This window comes from Choloepus didactylus, chromosome 22 (assembly GCF_015220235.1).
Source record: "Choloepus didactylus isolate mChoDid1 chromosome 22, mChoDid1.pri, whole genome shotgun sequence".
NCBI lineage: Eukaryota > Metazoa > Chordata > Mammalia > Pilosa > Megalonychidae > Choloepus > Choloepus didactylus.
Window position 1 is genome coordinate 33,861,614 of NC_051328.1, and position 24,770 is coordinate 33,886,383.

General features: G+C 41.4%; 1 protein-coding gene and 1 pseudogene across 2 annotated transcripts in view; one reads left to right on the forward strand and one right to left on the reverse strand.

Moving 5' to 3' along the window:
* Positions 1–24,770, forward strand: part of WWOX (WW domain containing oxidoreductase) — a 966,762-nt gene that overhangs the window by 233,767 nt on the left and 708,225 nt on the right. For both annotated transcript variants that reach the window (XM_037816376.1, XM_037816377.1), the window contains one exon: positions 21,470–21,558. In XM_037816376.1, the coding sequence (XP_037672304.1) occupies positions 21,470–21,558 (89 nt within the window). The remainder of the gene's footprint in view (positions 1–21,469; positions 21,559–24,770) is intronic.
* Positions 11,257–12,017, reverse strand: LOC119519041 (annotated as a pseudogene).

A 24,770-nucleotide genomic window follows, 5' to 3' on the forward strand; every position in this document is an offset into this window, starting at 1 on the left:
AAGCCTGTATCTAATTACAAGGCATTGTATCAGTTCTGATTTATTAACCATTTACTGTGCTTCAGAGAAGGTAGCATTTTTAGTAGCACTGTTCTGCCTGGATGTAGCTTCCAGGAGGGCACCAAGCCCAGAATATCACTGATCTTACAGTTATTACTTTGTGTCATATATAATCTTGTTTTTTTTCTCTGCAACAAATAAATCTTTGGGACTCCCTGAAAAAAAAAAATAAAAGAAAGAAAGGAAAAAAAAAAAAACATTTGTGGTTACAGTATAACAAAAATAAACCGTTTGTCGTGACTGCAGCTGACATTTATCAGCCCGTTTGTGGGTGCTCTTTCTCTCTCTCTATAATACAGAACATAATTTGTCACTTTGTAAATACATTCCAGTCTAAATCCCTGCCAGCATCTGTTAGTGTTTGAAGGATTAATGTGCTACCCTGTGCATGTCTGCACTTTCAGGGAACAGTGCAGCATATGATTATAGATCTTAGGAGAACGAGGGTAGGGGTATCCTCCAGGCTCTCTCCTGTGCACAGTAGTCTTTGTGGCCTTTTTCTGATTTTTCTGGTCCTTATCCTGTTCTGCCTGGGTATCTGGAATTTCATCATTTGTAAGGATTCCGGCCCCCTCCTTCTCCCTTTCACTATCATCGTTACAGTCGTAGTAGAAATAGTAGTCGTTTTATGTGTGCTGTGGGTGAGCAGTGGGTGACACTTTGGGGATAGAGAGACTGGGGTTCAGATTCCTCCTGCATCAGATTTATGACCTCAAGTTACTTAATTTCCATTTCCTCACTTAAAAATGGAGATGCTAATACCCACCTTTATACCATGAGGACTGAGGAGGAAATCTATGTAAATGCAAAATGCCACTGGTCAGGAGTAACTGGCAGGGGATGCATCACCTCTCCATCATTTTCAGGGTCATTGCTTTTCTCGACACAGCCCCTGAAATGTGGATGTGGGAGTTGGAGAACCCCATGCTGCTGTTGGTTGCCATTCTGTTTCTTGTTAGTGAGTTTTGTATTTGTGTGGAAATATTTATATTCCTGTAAATCAGGTGCTTCGTGGGTTCCCGGCCCAGAGAGCTTTCTGGCCAGTAAGAGACTGTTTCCCAGCACTGCTTGGTCCTGAATTAAGGCAGGATTGGGAGGTGTTAAACTCTCACCAGTGGCAAATGATGCAGATTCCTGCTTGGAAGGTCCATCTTTGCTTTCTCCGGCAGAAGCCATGAATTCCCCTGAATGTTAGCGTGGGCTGTTAATTTGTATTCCTTGTGGAATGACTGTAGACTGTCCTTAATCTAGTACTATCATTTGCATTAGAAAAAGATTTCTGGACATAGAAGAAATGGCCTTATTAGGAAATCTTTTGTAAACAATCACATTCTTTCATGTTTTCATTGTTTTAGTTTTTTGAGTGTCCCCCCACTCTCTCTAGTTCACTCTGCCTTCCTGCCCCCCCATTCTCTGTGTCTACGTTCCCCTCTCTCTTCTTCAATAAAGAAGAAAACATGCAGTTTTCTTTGCATTAGGACACACGTTGGTTGTTGCTGGTTTTCTGAAACATAAATGTCTATGAACAGGACAAAAATATCCTGTTACATACCCAGAGGCTAAGATGGGCCTTGTGATTTGACGCTTATTGTTTAGGATTCTGGAGAGAATCTCTGGCAGCTCTGACTTTGGGCCCAATAAAAAATAATTTCTTCTTAACTCCTTGAATGTGCAGGGATAGACATACTTGGAAAACGTCTGGTCACCCCTATTTCAATCTTTTGACAGGTTTTTATAAACTTCTAGAGAGGCCAACATATAATTCAGAAAGATTTTGTGTGCAAGCGGACATGTGGGATTGTAGGAACCAGTGAACAATGATACTTACAAAGTATAATTCTCCCAAAATTTAGATCGTTGACTAGAAGAAGGATTTTGCAGGGAGAAGTGTTAACAGAAGCTCCTTGCTGAGGCCATTTGTACATTCCACATCCTGGTATCCTTGGTTCTACATGTTACGCTATGTGTTATCGTTATCTTTTTCATACACTAGGGGGTGGTGGGGTGTTCTTTTTTCTCTGCTCATAAATAATATTAAGTATGAGACTGTCACACTTCAGGGGGCACACCCGACTTCTTTGACTCTTGTTCTAGAGCATGGCTGGGGAGCATGGCTGGGTAAACAAACGATGGCCTGCGGGGGTGGAGGAATTAGCCCAACCCCTGGTTTTGAAAATAAAGTTTTATTGGAACACAGCCCAGCCCATTCATTTACATGTTATCTATGGCTGCTTTTACTTTTCACAACAAGGGTTGAGCTGTTGCTACAAAGACTGTATGGCCTGAGAATCCTAAAATATTTACTACTTGGTTCTTTATAGAAAAAGTTTGTTGACTCCTGTTCTAGAAGGTACATGGCCACTTGGAAAGAAAAGACTGTTCTCTTAAATCAGAAAGACCAGATGTTTGAAGTAGTATCTTTATTTATGCACACATATGGAAGCAATTCCAATTACACATAACTTAGTTATCAAACTTGGTTAAACCAAGGCCTCAAGGAGAGGCTGAAGCCTGCTGTGTGTGGATGTGTGTGTGTGTGTTTTTTAAATCATGAAGTTAAAAATTTAGTGGTTGAAACAAAACAAAAAAGTGTAAAAGGCTTTGGGTTCATGGAAGGAACAACATTTGTGGGAGTGAAGTACATTTGGGGTGTGGCTCCCACATAATCTCCTGGGCTCAGTGATAATTACAGGGTTGAGAAGAAAGTTCTGGCAGAGACAGCAGGATGATCCCGCAAAGGAGGACTGAACTTCTCAGAGTTGAAGGAGAACAGAAATCCCAGTTCTGCCAGCGACTAATGACAGGATTTTTGAGCAAATTTCTCATGCTTTCTCTGCCTTTGATTTGTTTATATAATAGGGGTAACTGGATCTACTCAGCAAGGGCTTTGCGGGTAAAACGTGGCACAGTCTGTAAATGCCCCTTCCCTGAATAATATCTGCCAGAGAGTAGGCCCTCAAAAGTGTTTGCCAGTGAACATTCGCCCCATTGAATGCATTTCCTACACTTGTATAGGGGAAGAGACCTTAGGGTCTGAGATGTGTGGCGAAGGTAACAGTTGGGACATACCTGGATAATGAGCTGAAGCCATAGGCCCCTGCAGCCCTTTTGGGGGATGCTGCAAACATGGTGGCCCAGGAAGGTGTGCATCCTTGGAATGTCAGTGCTTTCCTTTAGGAAAAAGTGCCAAATGTACCCAGGGCTCTCTTCACACCGGGTGGAGCTTTGGGCCACCCCACCACTCTCCAGGCAGCTGCAGCTCTTCCTGCAGAGAACACTTGCATCTTAAGCTGAAGGGAGACAGGGGAAGAGGCTGTCTCCACATGGTGAAGAGGCAGGGAGAGCGTGCATGAAGACAATCTGCTGTTCCGTGGTGGGGTCTAACGGATGTTTATAAAGACGTGCCCCCGCCTTCCCCACTCTAAAGCTGCCTTGGACACTTCTGAAAACCTGCAATCCGTACCTTAGCTGGCTTTCAACAGAATTACCCAGCGTGATTTACTCGTCCCATTTAGCTACAGAGCAGCCCGGATACGAATGTGGCCATGTGTTAGTTCCCAAACCAGCGAGCTTCGTGTACCGAGGAGATGGACATCCCTCCTCCAGGCTGAGCCTCTGTGCCTCCTGCTGACTTCCTTTCCCCGGCTCCTGTTTAAAAACTCCACTTCCTGCAACAGCCCCGGTGAAGCTACAGACAAGCCTGCCAACCTCACAGGCCTGGCTCTTTCTTCCTCTGCATTTTTCAGGTCTCTCTCTTTCCCTCCCTTGATCCGTCCCTCCTCCCTCTCTCTTTCCTTCCTTTTCTCCCTTGATCCCTCCTTTCTTTTCTCCCTCCATCCCTCCTTTCTTTTGTAGAGTTTATTTTCCCATCAAATCAGTAATGCATGCACATCAAAGAAAAAAAAATTAATGTGGACAATTAAAAAATAATAATAACCCATATTTATTGCGGACTTATTGTGTGCTAGAATACTCTTCTAAGCAGTTTACATGAGATTTAATTTAACTGAAGCCATGACCCCACACGGTGGGTGCTATTGCCAAGATTTTTGGCATATTTCAAGTATGCAGATATATAAAGAGAACAATGTAACAGCTACCTATGGACCCACCACTAACTCAGCAGCCAGTTCTTAACATTTTGCTATCTTTGTTTCAGATTTAAAAAAAATAAAAATAAAAATGAAGCATTAGGGATACAATTGAGATCCAGCTAATAATAAAATTAGTGACGATGATCGATTGCCATACAGTACTTGCTATGTGCTGGGCTTTGCTCTGTGCAGGTTGCACGTACAAATTCATTTAAGCCTCCCAGCAAATCTGTAAGTGGAGGGGAAACTTTTCCCATCCTGCCTATTTAACTTGCCCAAGGTTATGAAGGTAGTAGGATTTGGAGCTAGGCTGTGAATCCAGGCAGCGTGGCTGCTGGGTCCACATAGCCTCTATCATTTCCATATTAAAAACCATTACTGCACATATCTGTATCCATAAACAATTCATTTGTTGGTTTTTAGCAACTGTGTTTAATTGGATTTCTGAGGCTATTTAGTAACCTAATCTCAGAGAGTGACTTTCCTGGAGAGGTTCGTCCCCCAGTAGGATGGAAAACAGTACATGGTGAAGATGTTTGCTTCATCCACATATTAAAGAGAAGTCAACCCGTACCTTCTGTGCTCTGTCCTACGCACCCAGGAGGCCAGCGGGGGACAGTAGAGCTGCCCTCTCCTTCAGTGTGCGTCACGCTCTACCGGCCGGTTCACTCCCCTTCGTTCTTAAATTCTTTATTTTGGTTCATCTTTTTGTCTTTGGAAGCTGGAGTAAGTCTTCCAGTAACTTTGTGAAGACGGCTAAATGGAGAGCGTGTCCTGAGCCCATTAATATTTTTCCTGTTGCCTCACATACTGAAGATGCTTTTGAATATGAAATTCCTGAGTTTCAGCATTTTCCACTCAAAATCCTCTATTTGCATTGTCTTTTGGAGCTTACTTTGACCAATGAGAAATCTGAAGTCATTCTGATTTTTGTTCTATTTTAAATGCTTACGGATTCTTCCCCCTTCTAATTCATAAACTTGCACACTGTGTCTAATTGTGAATCAATTGTTTTTTTTTTTTAAGCCTGGAAAGACTTGTGTTGGTTTTCTCTCCCTCCACCGGTGCCTGCCCAGCTCAGGAATGTTTTCTTCTCATGTCTTTAGTTTTTGTTTCTACTCTAATTCTTATCCCTTTCTCAGTGTACCTACAATCCCTAGGGCAGGGTTGTGTTCTCATCATTAGTTTTAGCTTCTTCTTATGTATATCTTTTGTCTTCTTTCTAAACAGTCTGGAAGCAACATCTAGGTTTCTTTTCCTTATTACTGATTGATTTTCCTCAGGCAAAATTCTCCTCTTTACTATCTGCAATGTGGGTTTTAATTCCTCTATAGTCCTTTTAATTTTTTTTAATCCTTTCTTTTCTGCTTTCCAGTTTTTCTCGCCTATTCTTTTTTTTTTTTTTTCTGACTCATGTACTGCTAAAGATGGCCAACATTTATAAAATTAATTTCTGCTTCCTGCAGTAGATACTGTTTGGAGGTCAGCTTGTTCTCTAGCTCTTTATTATGATGTGTTCCCATTTCTTGTTTGTCCTTCCTTCCTTTGTCTCTTTCCCTAACCCTAGTTTTGTTTTGTTTCTTTTTGGCTATTAGTCATCCTTAAATGAACATTAAAACTAGTCAATATTACTAGGGTGTGTGACCCCATCTTTTGTATATCTGGATACTCTTTCTTAAATATAGAAGTCAGTAAGTTGATATGCACAACTCCAGCGTCAGTGCCACTGTCTTGCAGGGTTTTTTTTAATTTTAAAATTACTTTATTTATCAATTAAAAAACATTTCCAAACAAAACAAAGCAAAGCAATGGGAAAAACAAATATCCTAAAATAACTTCATTCCTGTCTTGCAGGTTTTAATTAAGAATGACACTGCTGTTCTGAGAATGGATTTTTTCCATTTCCACTTTCTAGCTTCTACGTCGACACAAATTGATACAGCTTTCCTTTTTTAAATGGAAATCTTTTCTCTTCCCTTTCTAATTAAACTGCATCATAGTCAGAAAATGTGATCTTTATAATATCAAGTATTTGAAATGTATTGACATATCCTTTGTAATCTAGTTCAGGCTTAATTTTGGGAATGTGTGCTGGAAAAGGACATATATTCACTGTGTGCAGGCTTCTGTAGATCTTCTTTATCAAGTCTGTTAGTTGCAGTGCCCAAATATTCTGTTTTGTCAGCTGTTTATCTACCTATTTCCAAAATAAATTATTAAAATCTTCCACTAAGATTGTGAATTTGTCAATTTCATGTTATTCTTTTTAAGACAATTTCTTCATAAACTTAATAGGATTCTGGCATATGCAAATTCACTGTTTTATATCTTGCTTTCTACTTGTTTCTCCCACCATGCAGTTCCCATTTATCTCTAGTGCTTTTTTTTTTTGCCTAAAGTTTAACTTTTGTTTACATTAATATTGCTATACTAGCTATCTTGCTGTAAAAACTTTTCTGATATTTTTCTCTCACCTCTTTATCTTCAATTTCTCACTATTTGTTTTATTCATGTGTGCTAATTAGGCACTGTTAGCTACGGGGACAGGTATTTCACAATATTTCAGTATCTTAATGTAGTATTAGTTTATTTCCACCTTATGTAGCAATGCTTGTTGGGATGGAGGCCTCCAAGACTCCCAGTCGCCTGGAGTGAGGGTGAGATTATGGGGGAGTGTGAGCGTGAGGGTGTTACGGGCTAGGTCTGTAAGGGGTGTGCCTCATTTGTGTTTACAGTTGTCGGTTGGCTCTAAGTCTCACAGCCGTGCCCAAGTGCTGGGAAAGACGGGCCATGAGTCTGGCTGAGTGCCTGGAAGTAAAGGCACGGGGTTGGAAAACAGCTAATGGTCTCTGCTACGGTCTTCAGATCGTATCACCAAATACCTTTTTGTTTCCCTCTTGCTACGTGTTCACTCCTCTCCCAGAGGAAAACCATCTCCAAATGCCATCCATTACTCATCCAGTGTGAAGTCTGGTGTCTCCTTCCTGCTCAGCTGTGGCTCCTCTGGCAGCTTCTCCTTTCCCCCAACCCCATTACCACCCGATTCAATGGGCAGCATCTGAGCAGCAAACCCCCATGTTCAACGGAGAAAAATAGGAAATGCACTACTCTGTTACCAACATCATAAAGGACCTGGTAGTGACAGCATGTTCATCTCCCAGCTCCTAGATCTGCTCTCTGGAAGGATTGCCCTGTCCATTGTCCTCCGTGACCTCCTCTGAACTGGGTCTGGAGAAGAGGAGCCTCCTTAGAGGCTGTGAGAGCTGTCACTCCGCTCCAGGATGCGCAAGGTTGGGGCTTGCAGCTATTTCTTTGCTTGCCTTTTTTTTTTAAAAAAAAAAGTTATATGTTTTTATTTAGGTCAGATTCACAATTTCTTCATAAACTTATTAGGATTCTGATCTTCTTGCTTCCAGTCCATTCTATGTGTGGTAGCCACACCCAAAGTATTTCCTAGACCAGGGCTCTCCGGTTGCTTTATTTTCCTTCTTTGTTGACACCATCCATCTCTCTCTCTCTCTTTCTCTCTCTCTCTCTCTGTGTGTGTGTGTGTGTGTGTGTCTTCCTGTCTTTTTGTTCCTCTCTCTTTCTCTCTCTCAACTCAACAGCAGCTACCATGGAATAATGGGCTTGAGTGGGAAAGTGATGTTCTTAATCTGCTAGATGCTGCTAGGCAGAATCATTAGAATTAACTCAGAATTCATAACGGGCTATTGTCCCCCAAGACCGCTGCAGGCTTATTTTATGCTGTTTGGGCTCCAGAATCAATTGGCTTTTTCAACCCCATAAACACCCTTAGTTTCATGTCTGACTGCAGAGAGGATGACTCTTCTTGGTAAACGCAGCATGGAGCCGCTCACACAGTGGCATCCTGGTGCTTCCCTGGAGCTTCAGGCTCTCTGGGGCTAGCTCTGCCTCTCAGGTTTTGGCAGGGAGCAGTTTTACCAAACAATTTCTAGAGAATGACACAGCTTCAAGTGGGTGTTCCAGATTGACAGGTGGCTTTTGTTTACTTGGTGAGTAAGTGCTCCAAGCTCTTCTCACCTAGTGGTTCTGGGGTCCCCTAGGAACTCATTATACCCTACATTTATCTTACAGAAGGAGAAAGAGAATATGAGAACCCAATTCAAATGAGCCGTGGCCTGGGAGTCACACATCTCTCCTACTCACAGGCCATTAGTGGAAACCTAGAATCCCCACCTCAGTGCGATGCAGGCTCCACAGCTGCTGCCCACCAGCCACCCTTTCCTGTTTTGGTAGCTGTTTTGATGGACAGCTGAATGTTCTCCATATACAGTACATCTTTTTTAGAGCTAATTTTTAAATTCTAATCTGTTGGTGCTGCCTTTTAACATGTGGATTTAAGTGCATCTTTTTTGTGTATGTGATTACAGATATATTTTTTACTCATTTCTGTATTTCATTTTGTGTTTCCTTTCTGCCAAACTCTTTCTTTTATTATTAGTTTTAATTCTTTCTCATCATTTTTTGGATTTATCAAATTTTTTTATATCCCTTGTACCCCATACTTTTTCCCCCCTCTATGATTAGTTTGGAAGATAAAGGTTTTCCTTCCTCCTTCTCTCTCTCATTCTCTCTCTCTTTCTTTCTGTTATTCTTTATTTTCCACATATGTATCGAAATTTTCTCTTACAGGGTCTACAATTACTCAATGTTTCTATCATTCCAACCAACAAAACTGGCCCCTATGTGTTTAATGGCTCAGTGAAATCTTTCCTCCCATAACTAAAAAAGAAAAATCATCCTTGTTACTGTTTTATTTCCATCTCCAATTCATTTTTAAGCACAAGTCATTTGGTCATGTAGCCAGTGGAAATGATGCACAGAATTTGGAGACAGATTTTTGTGTGTGTTGTTTTGAGTTTTCACCTTTTTCTGCCTTTATGGGTGTTTTGGCTGAAACCTATATAAGGTTGCTAGGCAGATGTCCTTTTAAGCAGGAAACCTCATTTCTTTCTGGAGCGTATTTTTTAATCTTTTCTAGTTTATCTCTTCAATATCCTGCCTCAGAACCTCTGAAAGATTTCTCTCTTTGGATTCATCCATAATTTAAAAATAACTCTTGTGGTCACTCCTAAATGTGATGATACTATTACATGTTTACCACATGCTTTGCATCCCAGTTCACATCCATCAGCATCAGTGTGGCCAACTTCCGAGACACTGGCATTAGAGCAGAAGGAACTATGGGCCACCGGGAGAAATGTGTGAATTTCCAAATGTCTTATGTAAAATTGTGGCTGCCAATATTACTTTCCTACTTTTATTTCTCCTTATGAATTCGTCTCAAGTTTAGTGAGACTTCATTCAGTTTTTAAACAATTAAAGCCTTCCTTGAAAATCTAGCCGACGGCTCTCACTGTGTACTGAGTGTTAGGGATAGAGAATAAAGCTGTGTGTTTTAATTCACAGTGAATGACAATGTGAATTATTGGTTGTTCTGGTTTTCTCTTGTATTCTCCTACACAGTTCTTGGGAATGGAAATTGATATAATCTGTCTGGGAGGATACACAGCAAAGAGTCTATCAAACTTTAAAACATGGCTATCCCTTGACCTAGCAATTCTACTTCCAGGAATTTATCCTATAGCAAAATTATATGTTGCCAAGATATTTATTGCAGCATTGCTTTTAGTATCCCCAAACTGGAAGCAACATGAAATAATATTAATTACAATAAAAGCAACAGCTAACATTTATAGGGTATCTGTTAAGGTACTTTCAATGGATTATTGTCCCATGGAATCCTCACTGTTACCACAAGGAGGACATATTTATATTATTCCCGTTTTTATAGATAAGGAAGCTCAGGCATCATGAATGTAAGTAATGAGTTCACAAAGTTAGTGAAGGATGTGAAGGGCTGAGCCCTCAAAGGGAGGGAGTGCAGTTTTTAATAAATGATGGAACACCTCCACAAGGGGCTAAAGTCTACGCATTAAAAAGAATTGGGGATGATACTGTGAGCCAGTGATTTATTCTTCAGATAGTTTGTATGGTGTGTGACTGTATCTCAGTAAAACTGCATTTTTTTTTTTTTAAGGCAGCATAATAAAAAAAGAATTTAGGTGGAACTCTATTTAGATATATTCAATTATGTATTATGTGGGGAAAAGCAGCAGCATGCAATAGGTGTAATACTATGTGTATTAGTTTCCTGCAGCTTCCCTAACAGTATGCCATAAACTCGGTGGCTTAATGCAATGGAAACTTACTGTCCGACGGTTCTGGAAGCCATAAGTCCAAAACCAAGTTTCCAACAGAGCCATGTTCTCTCCCAAGCCTCTAGAGGAGACTTCTTGACCCTTCCTGGTGGCTCCTGCTTTCCTTGGCTTGTGGCAGCCTCACTCCACTCTCCGCCTCCATCTTCACTTGGCCGTCTTCTCCCTAGTTGTCTGCATCTCTGTTTCCAAGTTTCTTGCTTCTTTTAAGGACTCCAGTCATATTGGGTTTAGGGCCACCCTAATCCAGTGTGATCGCACCTTAACTTGATATCATCTGCCAAGACCCCATTTCCAAATTAGGCCACATTCTCAGGTCCTGAGAGTTAGGACTTCAACTTATCTTTTGCGGGGGACACAATTCAACCCATAAAACTGTGTCTGTAAAAAAAAAAAAAAGCTACACTTTTTTTTTTAATTATGCACACAATCCATTTTTATTATAGAAATAAATGTACGTATAAGATAAAAGGTCATTTATAGATAACCAGTTAATACCTAGTGAATATCTTTCTAGGTTTATTTCTGTGCATATATACATGATCAACATTTTTACACAAACATGGTTATGCTGTAAATACCAGCTATAATGGTAACTAAGTGTCAATTTAGATTTATATCTTATGTTGGTGTCAATACAGGATTGTATCATTCTATTGTGTGGATGTACCAAAATTTACTGAATTCCCTGTCATTCGACATTTCTATTTTACTAGTTTTTAAACATAGTAAACAATGCCTCAAGCAACATCTTTGTACCACAGAGTCTGATATAATTATTTCCTTATGATAAAGGTCCTAGAAATAGAATTGCAAGGCATGAGGCACGTTAACATCTGTAAGGCTTTAAGCTGGGGCTGTCACATGTTGCTTCCGTATGAATCCTCTGTGTGGCCAGGGCCCGGGTGACGGCTTCCAGCATAGGCAGAGACAGCCAGGACACCCCAGTCCACGTTCCTGACAGTCTGTCGGCCTTCAGCAGCTGAGGCGTAACCTGGAATTCCAATGTTCTCTTGGCATCACAAGGGCAATTTGGAATATCCTTTTCTTCAGGGATATTTTCACCAGAAATCCAGATGGGGGCAATCCCTCTGCCATATCTAAGAATCTGTTCTGGTTCAAGCGCTATCTGAGTTTTACAGTTCTGAAAAATTTTATCTTCCCTGGATTCCTGTCTTGCCAGAGAATCCAGTTCTTCCTCAAGTGCTTCATCCATGCTCCCCATAAACTCTGAGTCGGCTTCCTTTTCCAGAACTTCAAGAGTACATTCATCTTCTGTTTCAATTACAATTTCAAATTCTGGAAAATGGAAGTTGTGATCTGGGATTGTGTCATCCAGATTATCTGATCACGCTCAAGCCTGCATGTGTCCCAGTTTCCGGTCTCAGGCCTGATGCTCCTCAATGCAGTCATGTGCCTGGTGACACTGGAGCATTATCTGGGGCCTAGACAGCCACAAACCCTGCAGAGATGAGCACCAGACTTCAGCTGGAGACAGACAGATTCTCCTGATTCTGGGGGAGGATTTTCAGAAGGTGGCTCAGAAGAGTAAAAGTCATTTTTTCCTGGGTAGCTGATTCCTAAAAAAGGAGATGATGGTTTCACGGTTGTGGCTGGCCATGGAAAGTGAACTGCGCATAAGAGAGAGACATGCTGGTTTTTTAAATAAGTAGAAAATACATTCTGGAAGGATTTGCATCAGGCTATGGGGAGGGGCATTTTCACATTATGCATTATCCACTTCTGCATTATTTGTCCTTTCTTTAAGGAGCCTGTTTTATTTTTACAATTGAAGATAAATTTAAATAGCTAGACTCCTTAGGGTGTATCAAAGTTCCTCTTGACAAACCTACACAAGCAACCTCAGCACTATGGCATTGGGCTGGCTGCTCTTCATGGTGGGGGCCGTCCTCTGCACCGTGGGGTGTTCAGCCCCATCTGTGGCCTCTCACGGCTAAGGGCCAGCCAGCCCTCTCCTCCCAGTTGTGACCACCAGAGCTATCTCCAGACACTGCCACATGTCCCCTGGGGTTAAAGCTGCCCCTGGATGAGAACCCCTGAGGCAGCGGCTGCCCACTTTGGGCTCTTCCAGTGAGTCTCGTTCCATTCCAAGGATTGCAGGGAGATCACTCCTCTCCATCTGAGGTTCTTCCAAACTTTGCAAATCCTTCGCATTGAATTCAGAGTCTTCTAAACCAGAACGGACAATTCGTGTTTTTCTCTTCCTAGTTAATTTAACTAGCCATTATGAACCTGTGACCTGATAATTAACAAGCCGCAGATCTCTGTGTTTTGAGCTATACATCTTTTTCTGAATCGAGGAGGGGGGCTGACTTTTCTTTTTTCAGCAACTTCCCCAAAGTGGGGGGTTCCAGAGTTTAACAAGTTTCATTAAGAACACAGCTATTAAAATATTCAAAATATATGGACTGTTCCCATTGAGAATATAATTATATAGTAAATTAGCCGATGACCAGTATGTTGCCTTTTAAGCACATTTTGATGTTTGTAGTACTTACATAAGATATAGGGCATGTTTATTAAGAGTCTTCAACTGTGTATAAAACTAGAGCAGTCAAAAGTAATGGTGTCTGCTGAAGGATTCTTTATCATATGAATTTACCTTTAGTCATATATTATTTATTTCAGCTATTTTATATGCCATTATAATAAATATTATGACAGAGAAAGCTTTTACGCTTCAACTTATTGTACTACTCTTTACTTGCCTGCAATCCTTCAGGAAAATGTAACTATGCTTTACCTATAGTTAACATAAATCATCACTTACATTAGAATGAAAAATTCACCATGAAAAAAGGCTCTTTCTCCAATAGGAAGACGTAAATGCACAATCATGTTTACTGCCAAACTCCTGTGCCATTCACTGTCCTTCCTTAAACTGTTTTTAAGCTGCAAAGTGAATACATTGCATGAAGGGAAATTGGAGGGTTTTTGAATATTTTCACTCTCTTGTTAGTTTCTGGCGAGGTAAGCATTTTTTATCCAGAGTGCAAAATATTGCCAATTACTGTCTAAATATTTTTAATAGCTTTGCTTTGCATGGCATGTAACTCATATACCAAATTAAATAAGCTGTTATTCGGTGCAATTTCTCCTTGAATCAGCCTCACAATTACCTATAGAGATTGATGCTATTATTTTATAAATTGAGTTACAGCAATGCAAGGCAAAATTTTTGACCTGTGCGTAGGGAAGAAAGAGTTGTCATGCTTTTCTTATTAGGGATGTTTATGTATTTTGGGTAAGAAGGAGGCTCCAGTGGGAAGCCCAGGAGTGACAATTGGTTGCTTGATGGTAGTTCTGAAGGTTGGGGATAACACACTCAGCCCCTATCCTCCAAAGCTTTACAAAACAGTCCAGAGCTTTGCAAAGGATCATTTTCTCTTGGGTCTCTATTTTGAAATGTGGACTATTCTCTAAGAGTGTTTTGCTTGTTAAATGCACAATGGTGTATAGACTGGTATAAATAGGCATAGCCAGAAAAGAGACTTAAATGCTCCCCTTCCTTGGGTATCCTATCAGGAAGAGCATTTACCAGTGCGTCCTTTTTATCTTTAGGCTTGGCTGAGATTGGGCAAACTCCCAGGCATGCTTGTGCATGACGGTTTGGCTTGAGAGGTACAAGAGTCACAAATAGACACAAGTGTTTTCCCACCAAGATGCTGCCAACGGATGCCACTATTAACATCACTTAAGTAATACCGGGGAAATTAGTGTTATGAAGCCCCACATAGGATATTGATGAATTATTAAACCAGTATAGTTAGATGTGAGTAATGCCATATCAATAATGTGCTCAGCACCAGTGTCTCTCGCTGCTATAAATGTGACAACTCTTATTTAAGGTTTCAGAACATAAAATCCAGGACTGAAGGTATGTAAAGTGGAAAGGTAGAGACATCAGCAAAATGCAATTAAGGCCTCTTGGATTAGAATTTGCAGGTTGCCATTAGCAATAAGCTCCGCATGTAGATTATTGTCTTGGTTACATTTTCTCTTTCAGCAATATACTTCTCTTGTAAATTATAAGTGTGTAAAATAAATATGATATAAAATAGACACAGATAAGAATATATAGATGGTGTTAATTTCTTTACAGCTCCTTGGTATTATATATTGAAGAATATGACAACAGGGTACACTGCAGTATAGCATCCCAGTGAAGACATGAGCTTTGGAATTGGCTACATCTGGGTTGGAAACCTGCATCTGTGTCTTATTAGTGCTACTTTCAACACTATGAGTCTCCGTTCTCTCATCTGTACAATCGGGAAAATTATATCTACTTCTAAAGATTTTTCCTATAACTATTAAATGGAAAAAAAAAAAAAAGCCAAGCACTTTATAGGTGCTTTTTTCCCCCTCTGATGTCTTTATTATTATCAACAAATATAAGTGAATGAGAGTTTCTTTTAAGGAATCCCGGAATTCAGCTCTTGCATAAGTGTAAGACAAGGGTATGCACATACCCATCCAATATCAGTAGATTGACACCTTGATGTGACAGTGCAAAATAGTTAATTCCCCCTAAACAGTAATTCTAGCTTCTGCAGCTGCATGTGATGAGTCCCCCACAGCTGAAAGAGAATTTCCTCTGAGGATATAGGAGGCCCGGCTTCCTGGCTTCCAGCCCGTTCAGTGCATCTGAGTTTCTACATCCTTTGGCCTCCAGCCATTGTATCAACAATGTCCCCGTCTTACCAATGTAGGGATGATGCTTTCAACATAGCATAGAAAAGAGCTGCTCCCTCCAGAGCCGCCTAGGACAGTGTTGAAAGTGTGTTCCCGGGAGTGTTTGGTTGAGCCAAGTGGAGGAAGCAAGACCAGCATATCATATGAGCATATTTTGAAGCCTGCTTACATGGTTTCACTCGGCATTTCCCGTAATAACCAGCAGCTTGAGTTCTCAGACCACAGGCTTTGGGTTCATTATGGGTAGAAATCAGATAGTGGAGAAAACGCATTCATGTGCTCCCAGTTAATTCACAGGCAGTTTACAATAAATGATGATTTTTAAGTAATAATCTTAATGTTTTAAAAATACATCTAATCCCTGGGATTATTTGTATGTAGTTTTCTGAAAACCTGTTACCGTGAGATATTTTTTACCTTTGTTCCCTCCCATTGCTGGAAAGCAAAATGTGGGAATGAGATGTTTCTTCTGACATGTTGCAACGATGGAGGGAAAAAGAAGATGCAATCTGTAGAACACTTACTAACCTTTAGAGTCCGAGTGAGTGAATGAATGAATGAAGCATGCATGTGTTCTCTCTTCTCAATGTTGTCTCCCTTATTTGTTGACCAAGAGCAGGACAGTGTGCTTCCTTCTGTAGGAGGCGAGTACAGATCTGGTGGTTTCCCTGGGCTTGGCCTCTGAGGGGCAAGAGGACAGGTGAGTTATATGGGCTCTGTGGAGTAGAGGATAGTGATTACGATCACGGTTTGGTGTGAATTCGGATCTGTCAGTTATTATCTGCATGACTTTATACAATAGCTTTCTGGACTTTAATTGCCTGTGGAGTGGGTGAATAATAATAACTGACCCCACCCACCTACACACACTGTTGCCATAGGGATAAATGGGTGCTGTGAGCCAAAGACTCAGATGGTCAGTGTTCCGAGACTGTGCTCCTTGGTCGGTGAAGACCCATGCAGCACTATCAAGTGAAGGCTGAAGCAATCCAGCACATTCTGAAAATGATAATGATGATGATAAAAACAACAATAATAAACAATCACAATAATAATATCCATAGTTAACACAGAGTGTTTACCAGGTACCAAGTACTAAATATATATTATCTTCTATCCTGATAAGGTAGGGGCTATAATTATTTCCATGTTATAGAGGAGAATACTGAATGCACAAGAAGGACAAGTAACTTGTTGGAATGATTTGAGTGCTGGTGAGTGGTGGAGCAGGAATTTGACCCAGGCAGTTCAGCTAGTGTCCATGGCCTTAACCTTCACCTTTTGGGTTCAAAGACTCATTGAGGTTGGGGAGTGAGGTCGCAATGGCCCCAAAAGGATTCAGTGAGCCTCCTTCCTCTTGCTCTGAGGACAGGTATCATTCTCCACCACAGAAGAGCTATTCAAACTTTTTCTGAGCTAGTTATGTCAATTTTATACAAAATAAAGAAGGGAGACCCACAATTACTGATATGCATTATTATAGGAAGACAATGGGCGTCATATTTTAACAATGGCCTTCAAAATATTAATGACTATACTTACTATTGATTGATATTAATACAGCTAGCTCTATGCCCATTACCTCATCTATATTATATGTAACCTTTACTCTAACCACACAAGGCAAATACTATTATGCCCAATTTCAAATAAGATAATTGATGTCCAGATCCTTCAAGTAGCTTCCCTGAAGTCCCACTGCCCGTGTGGTGGTCCCGCTGGGTGGTTGTCCTGATGGGCTGTGGTCCTAGGTCAGCCTGGCTCCATCATCTCTGCTGAGGACATCTTACTATGTCTCCATGATGAGGGTGTCAGTGAAGTGTGCCACCAGTGAGTGCCCCCAGATCCCAGGGAAGTGCAAGAATGGATACTATGTGGATTGCTTATTTATGTCTTTCTGGCTGAGCCCTGGGTACAGGGACCAGGTGGGCTTTCGAGCTATGTAGAAGTTGCCTGATGTTTCATGTGTGGTATGGAACCTGTGCAGTTGTTTAAGAATGATGAATGCTAGCATATGTACACATACTTTAAAATAAATTAGCATTCCTATTTTACCTAAGTTCATGTAGTAGTATAAAGAAAAGAGTAAGGATTTGGAGAAGGGTTGAGAGAGGCATTTTACAGCTTTTCAGGATACAAAGATTACTGTATGAAGTTCTCTCTGTTAAACAAAGATCGATGGATGGATGTATAGATAGATGATGGACTAATGGATGGCATATGGATGGATGGATGGATGGATGGAAAGAATGGTGTATATGGAAGGCTATCATTTTATTTTGGGGTGGTGGGATTCTAAGATTAAAAGATGCTTTTTTCTTTATCCATATTCTTATGTCTTTTCCAAATTTTTCTATAATGAATATAAGTATGAGACAAGAAGTAGACTGAAATAAGCCTGCAGAGATAGACAGGGGCCAATTATGGGCTCTGTGCTAGTTACTCTTTTCTTCACTGTATATATTCATTTCTTCTCTTTCTGTGCACATAAAGGGACACGATTCTCCACTTTCTATAAGTTGGGCACAGTCCCGTGGTTTGTTCTTTGCAATTTGCTGCATTTCTTTCCCTGTGCTTTGGTGACTAGCCATATTACAGATTGTATTGGCTCCATCTGCCAACTATATTGAGCATGGCCCCACCAACCTGGGATGGACAGGAAGTGTAAGCCAGAAATAAATCTTGGGGTTGTTTTAAGATTCAGGCATGGTTTTCCTTCCTGAAGCACGTCCTGATAGACATGGAGGGTCTTATGAGTCATGCCCAAGAAATTTGGACCAAATCTTGGTAGCTATTCCAAGCTCCGAAAGAGTTTTAAGCTGGACCTTTGTGTATCTATCTGTTTGTCTGGCCAATCCAGAGAGCTGGCTCTCAGCAGAGAAAGCCTGAGCCACTCACGTTCTCGACAGTGTGAGCCAATTCTAACACCTCTTAATAAAAGTTTTGGGTTCCTTTGTGGTAGCAGAATGGCTCTCTGTACTTTGAATGCGGCAGCTGTATGAATCTCTACGTGTGATAAAATGTCCCAGGATTATACATATAGACTTACCCAAAAAGGGGGGGAAAGTGAGTGCATACAAAACTGGTGAAATCTGAGAAAAATCTATGTTCTAGTTTACTGTATTTTGCTAACGCCAATCTCCTGCTTGTGATACTGTTCCCTAGATGTGTAAGCTGTCAACAAAAGCTGGTTGAAGGGTGCATGAGAGCTCTCTGTCCACTGTTTTTGCCACTTCTCATGAGTCTATAATTGATTCCAAATAAAAGTTCACAACAACAACAAAAGGTCCTGGGTTAAGCCAAAGAGTAGAACTGTGGTCAGATCTAGGTTCACTGCCAGAGTTGGCCGGAAGGTTCACCTTGGAGGACCAAGACTTGTGTCCTCATGTAACCATCTGCACTTCATTCTTCAAGAAGGGGTTATGATTGCAATCTGCGAGCCACTGCATTGCCATTCAGAACATGTTCCAGAATCAACATTTCTGTAATGCTGCTAAGGTTGTTAGACAATCAGAAGAGCACACCCTGATTGTAAAAATGACATTTCCCCCCATTGACCTCAGTGAAGTCCCTGTGCAATCATTGGGGTCAGTAGCAGAAACAGGAAACCTGATACCCCGGGCAGGAGAATTACCTGAATAATGGTGTGTGGACTTGAGTCCCTATCCCCAGGAGCCTAGTAACCCACAGCTTGTGGATTAGTCTGTTGAACTACTTGATGGCTTGTGACCCCTTGCTCTCCCTAGGTATGTGTGTTCTTGTTTTGTTCTTATTGGTAGTGGCAGCTCTGTGCTGTATTTTAAAGTGAGGGGGGAGGACCAAAAGCCAGTCGGCCAAGTGTAAGTTACACAGAGAGAAGAAAGCCCAGGCTACCTGGTTATTCCATAGTGTTAGTTGGAATATTAGTTTGGGGTCACTATCTGGGAATATTCTCCCTGTTTTATTGGGAAAATATGCCCATGCAGTTTAATAATATGTAGCCCACATATTCCCTGGAGTTTCCAGAGGGGGCTTGGCTGAAAGGAAAAATCTGTCTCCCCAACTCCTGCCCTGACATAATGGTTATCTGATTTTCCTCTTGTGATAAAAAACTCAAATTCTTGAAGACCTCTGTATTGTGGCTCTGAGTACAGAGAGGCCAGGGGACAGGAGGTGAGGGGAGGTTGAAAGGCTGCTGTATTTGCTAACTCTGAAGGCCAAATTGGAGTCGTGGAGCATTTATGAAGCATAAGAATCTCTGTGGGGAATAAATGCTACCCACTGACCTGCTAACACCCCTCAGGGACTTCAGCCATCTGATAGACCTCGGCTGTTGGGTCTGGGGGTGTGGGGGGTGTTGCCCCTCATCTGGAGGCCCTCTGTGACTTTGCTCATGCGCCGTCACTTCTCTTGGCTTCAGGTTTCCTCTCGACCACGAGGGGCATGGCCTCACCTTCTAGCTCTGATATTCCTGATCTCAGGGAAAATTTACAAAATCCATTTGTTGGCATTTCCCCTTTTTCCTGGATCCTCCTCCTTCCAAAATCTGCACAGTTGAAGCATCTTCCACTGTTCCCCATGGCCAGGAATAAGAATCTACCTTGGCATATCTTGTCTTTGTCACCGATCTGCTCTTGGGGTTTGGGGAAGTCATTTAATCACCCTGTATTTCCTTTCTCTACAACTTGGCTCAGTTAGGAGAGAGGACCTGGGTCCTCCAGGATCTGACAGTCAGCCATCTGCTCTGATCTGGTCTTTGGGGGGACCCTTGGACATCGCTCACTCTTTCATCCACCACACTGCACTGAAGCTCCCTCAAGGCACCATTTATTGACAAATGGCGCCAGACTCCTAACTTATAATGCGGGGATAGAATTTGGCACAGCAGATGTCTTATCTCTGTATACTTATTTAATACCCTCTCTCTTCCATGTAGAGTGCTAGGTGCTTAACACTCACTCACAATTTTGTGAGTAGATAATATTCATCTTTTACAAATGAGGAAATTGAGGATCAGAAATGTTCAGTGGTCCAAAGTCTCAAAGCTAATAAATTGAGTCCAGTGTTGTTTCCAGCTGTCTTTGCCTGGTGTTTATTGTTCAAGGCTTAGGACTTGGGTTAGAGCCCAGGACTTAGGAAGCCAAGATAAATGGGTGCAGATACACTGAACATCTCAGCATAACTCATATCTGTCCCTGAATAAGACAGCCAGGGTGGAGGGTGTTCGCAGCAGGGCTGTTTGGTTCCCCCTTCACAGCACTGGAGGTATCATGTTATTCTCCATAGTCGTCCTTTAGCATCACAGTCTAGACGAGAATTCCCAAGTTAACCGTTTGTTTTATGGGACTCTTCTTACCTGAAAGGGCAGATGGCCCTGATTTTCTTGGCTGTTTGCCCTTTAGAGGAACAAGGTCTAAGAAGAGATACTGTTTAATCTCACACTCCGAAGTCTAGCCAGACTTAAAAATTGGGTGTGCCCTGTAAACACCAGATACGTAGAAGTATATAGGTGACTTCCATAATTGTGCAGGGAGGCTGTCCAGTGGAACATGATTTCTGCAAATCTCGACGGATCCAGTCCTTCTACTTTCTCTCCAGGAGGGAACTTTGACTTTGGAGTCAGACCGACTTGGGTTCTGTCCTGTCCTTCCTCCCCTTTTTAGCTCTGCGATCCCTTGTAAGATGCCACATTATAAAATGGGAAAATATCACCCATCTTTCAACTGATGCAAGATTAAGTGAGACGATTCATGCAAATCTCCTGGCCCATGGTAGGCTCTGAATAGACAAAAGCCATGAACAAAGTCATTATTATCTGCACATGTCCCACCTGTCTACAGACTTTCATGGATTTCTCAAATGGGATTCTATTTGGGGCCTGTGTCAGTCAGGGTCCATCTGCACAGCTTAGTTTTGCCTGTTTTTGTACTTTCTGTAAATGAATTATCTTTACTTTGCAATGCAGGCTTGGTGGAATCACATCAGAACCAGATAGCAGCTTTCCAGATTACAATTCTGTCTGCTGAATCTTTGAGCCAGGATTTTCCCTGCAGTCCCCCGATAGTTATCATTTTTAGGACACTGATTGCGAGGAGGTAATGTTAGCCTGAAGACTCTTTGGAGCCTCTTCCTTGTGCTGAGTGAAAAACAGCACAACCCCCAGCCTGTGGGTTTAGCAGAATCTCAGTCTCACATCCCACCCGAACTTGGCAGTAAAAGCTCTGTTCTTCCATTCGTTCTGATGGTTTATATTCCCTCCGGGCGTCTAATATTAAACAGGGGAATTCCGACATGTTCCATAACACATTTACTGTAACTTGATACCATGAACTAAACTTGCTGTTATTTATCATTTCTTTTTATTTTCTCTCGTTCCAGCATAAAGCCAAGGTAGAGGCAGTGACCTTGGACCTTGCTCTGCTCCAGAGTGTGCAGCGTTTTGCTGAAGTGTTCAAGGCCAAGAATTTGTGAGTGTTCCAGGGGAGGATTATAGATCACGACTGCTTGCTATTGTAATGTCTTTATCAGATGAACACGAGTGGGGGAACCCAATGCTGCTGTGTTGTCTTGGCGTCCAAATGGGAGGCCCATTATACTGGCCCCAATATGGTGTACCATATTTCCTTGACTCCAAGTCTCCTCATTATGAGACATGTCATCCATCTAACGACAGCTTCCCAGAAAAAAAGAAAAGACACCATTAAAGCACTGGTAAAAGCGGCTAACAAAAGCAGCCAGGGTAAGCTGTACCCTGATTACTGACATGTTTGCAAGTGGGAAAAAAGTCCGTCTCAGAATTGGAGAAGAGTATATTTTAATTGGTTTCAGGAACAGGTCATCTCAGTTATCCTTTAGGGAGGCTGAGAACCAATCGAACCCATGTTGGTAGATTATTGGTAAACTAAAGTGTATGGTTTATGTTAGGGTTCATGCTTTGTGTTGTTCATTTCTCTGGGTTTTGACAAGTACATAATGCCACGTATCTACCATTCTGGTATCATATGAAACACTTTTCACTGCTTGGGTAGGTAAATTTTAATTATAATATTTTGTTTTCTAGTGTTTATTTTATGGATACCTATATTTATGACAAGCAATACTGGTTTTTCACCTAAGTGAGTCTCTAACTGTCATTACAGAATGACTTCATTTACTATATTATTTTAAGTGAGTCAATTTAAACCCAAGGATTAACTTAATAATAGTACAGGATGCCGAGGATAAGATAATTACCCAATCGGCACCAGGACGACTAAATTTGGAGAATTCTGAAAAATTACCACTGGCTTTGGGTTAGGCTGTGTTCAGACTGTTTGGTTTTACAAGTTCTTTGAGCATGTGACCGATGAGAGGGAAGGTATCTTAAAGCATCATTCGAACTGTGCTATGTAGCTCTGACCCTGAAATGTTGTCCAGTATCCGTTCCCTTGTGGGTCTCCCTGAATTCTCACACTGACTTCAGACTGTTAAAAGGTTTACAATCTACGGTCCTTTGTGGATCAAGGAATTGGCCTGAGTCACTGAGGTCTGGACATGGAGTCCTTACTTAGCAAGAGTTGTTTCATCCCCCAAGTGCCTGCCATGCAGCCCCAGAAACGGGGACCACCACCCAGCCAGCCAGTAAATCCTGGGTGAGGCCCACCGTGTGTTCAGTTACAAGGCCGCTCGGCTCTAGGTGGCCTTTGGAAAGCTGAGTTAACCTCAAAAAGCCATACTCTCAATTGTCAACGAGACGTGTTTCATTGCTAACAGCTGACTTCTCAACCTAATATTTTTGTGGTTGTTTGGGAGGGAATAATAATAGCCATAACAAAAACAACAATAGCAGCATAGCAGTTCATTTACCACTTGCAGATTATGGGCTACGCAGTAACAACATTTTGCGTGAGTATTCTGATTTAATTCTCAAAGCAATGCTTTCAGAATAGGTTGCTGTTATTATCTCCATTACCTAGAAGAGGAAAGTGAGACTAGAGAGGAGATGTAATTTGCCCAGCGGCACCTGGCCGGTAACTAGGGGGCTGAGATCCTCTGTGGTTGGTTACTACCCCCTGCTCTTGCCCACATGGAACCCGAGAAGGTGAATGGCTTTCCCAGGATCATTTTGTAGGTTGGTGGCAGACACAGGATTTTGATCAGTTGTTCTGACTATTTGCTCTCTCTCTGATACCATGCGATCATGTTGATTCTCAGCCTCTTACCAACTCCCTCCATCTCCTGTGCCAGGCAGCACTGGAAATGAGCAGTTTTGCTGAAGAAAGCCAACTGTCACATAATAGGACCATCTCCCAAGTCTTAATGGGACCATTAGTTTTTACCCATTAAATAGTTTGGAAATCATCAAATTTAAGTGCCTTTTGCGATCACCAAGTTCAAAATCTTGGAGAAAGAGATCAGCCATTTTAGCCTAATCTGAGATTTTAGCAAATGACTTTGAATTTTTGTATCCTAAGTTCAGAAACAACGGCAATTTTCCTTTTAGAAAACTGTCATGCAAACCTCTGTATATATGCCTCTCGAGAATACAGAGTTTTACATGGCTTGGAGAAATATTGTGGTGACTAAAATATGCATCAAAAAAGAGCGATTTTACTTTTGAAATACTGCCAAAGTGAAATCTCACATGGATAGACAGATGACAGTTTAGTACTTACAGGTCTTTAGATTCTGAGAACTGTCAGAAGTGAATTCAAGTGCTAGTGATTCGGCTGCCAAAAAAACACGTGTAGCTCTGTTCTTATCATCACTTCCCATCTTTAGACATTAAAATTTCCGTGTGTGTAAAACATAATGACAAATGAAAGAAAGGCTGCCAGTTCAGAACCAGTCTCTTTTTTTGTGCTGTTGGATGGAGAAGAGGAAAAAACCCTTACTTTTAAATTCCACGTGCATGCCCCCATTTAATTTACCATTTCAGAGCCTGTATAGGAGCAGAGCAGAGTATAACCCAGCTATGTGCATTCCCTGGGTGCATTCTCCAGCTCAAGTGTGTTTCCCTACACTGAGAGAGGCGGCATATCGCTTGCCCTTATATCGAAAAAAGGTAGAAACAGATGCTAAATGCAAACACTTATGGAAGATGCAGCTCATTGTACTGTGCAGCCACCCTCCATCTGCTTTCTAGCAGGAGGGGATGTGGATTCAGCCTCTTTGGGGATAGCTGCTTCTTTCTTTGAGGAGCCATGTTTTAGAACGATTGCTGCTAATAATGATCATAAAGAGAAAATAGCTGCTAGCGAACTTTTTGTTTATTCTGAGCAATGGTGCTAAACACTTATATATGGATTCTTTCTACAATTTCTTAAATGACCCTAGGCATTAGTCATTATTACCCCGAGTTTACAAACACAAAAGCCTGAGCTCGGGGAGAGGCTAAGTCACTTTCCCAAGTATAGCAAGTGGTGCCTCCTGGATTTGAACCTGAGTCTGTCTGAATCCAAAGCAAATGCTCTCTGTTTCTCCCCACATTTCAGTCATATTTTTTTCTGTTTGGATTTCTCTGTTGGTTATCTATTGCTGAGTAATAAATTGACCTGGCACTTAGTGGTTTAAAACAATAAACACTTATGTTCTCTCTGTTCTTTCAAATCAGGATTCATGTAAGATCCATGTATTAAAATATGTGTCTTAATTCTCTTTTAATCTGTAGGTTATTTTTTTGGATACAACATATTTGTTT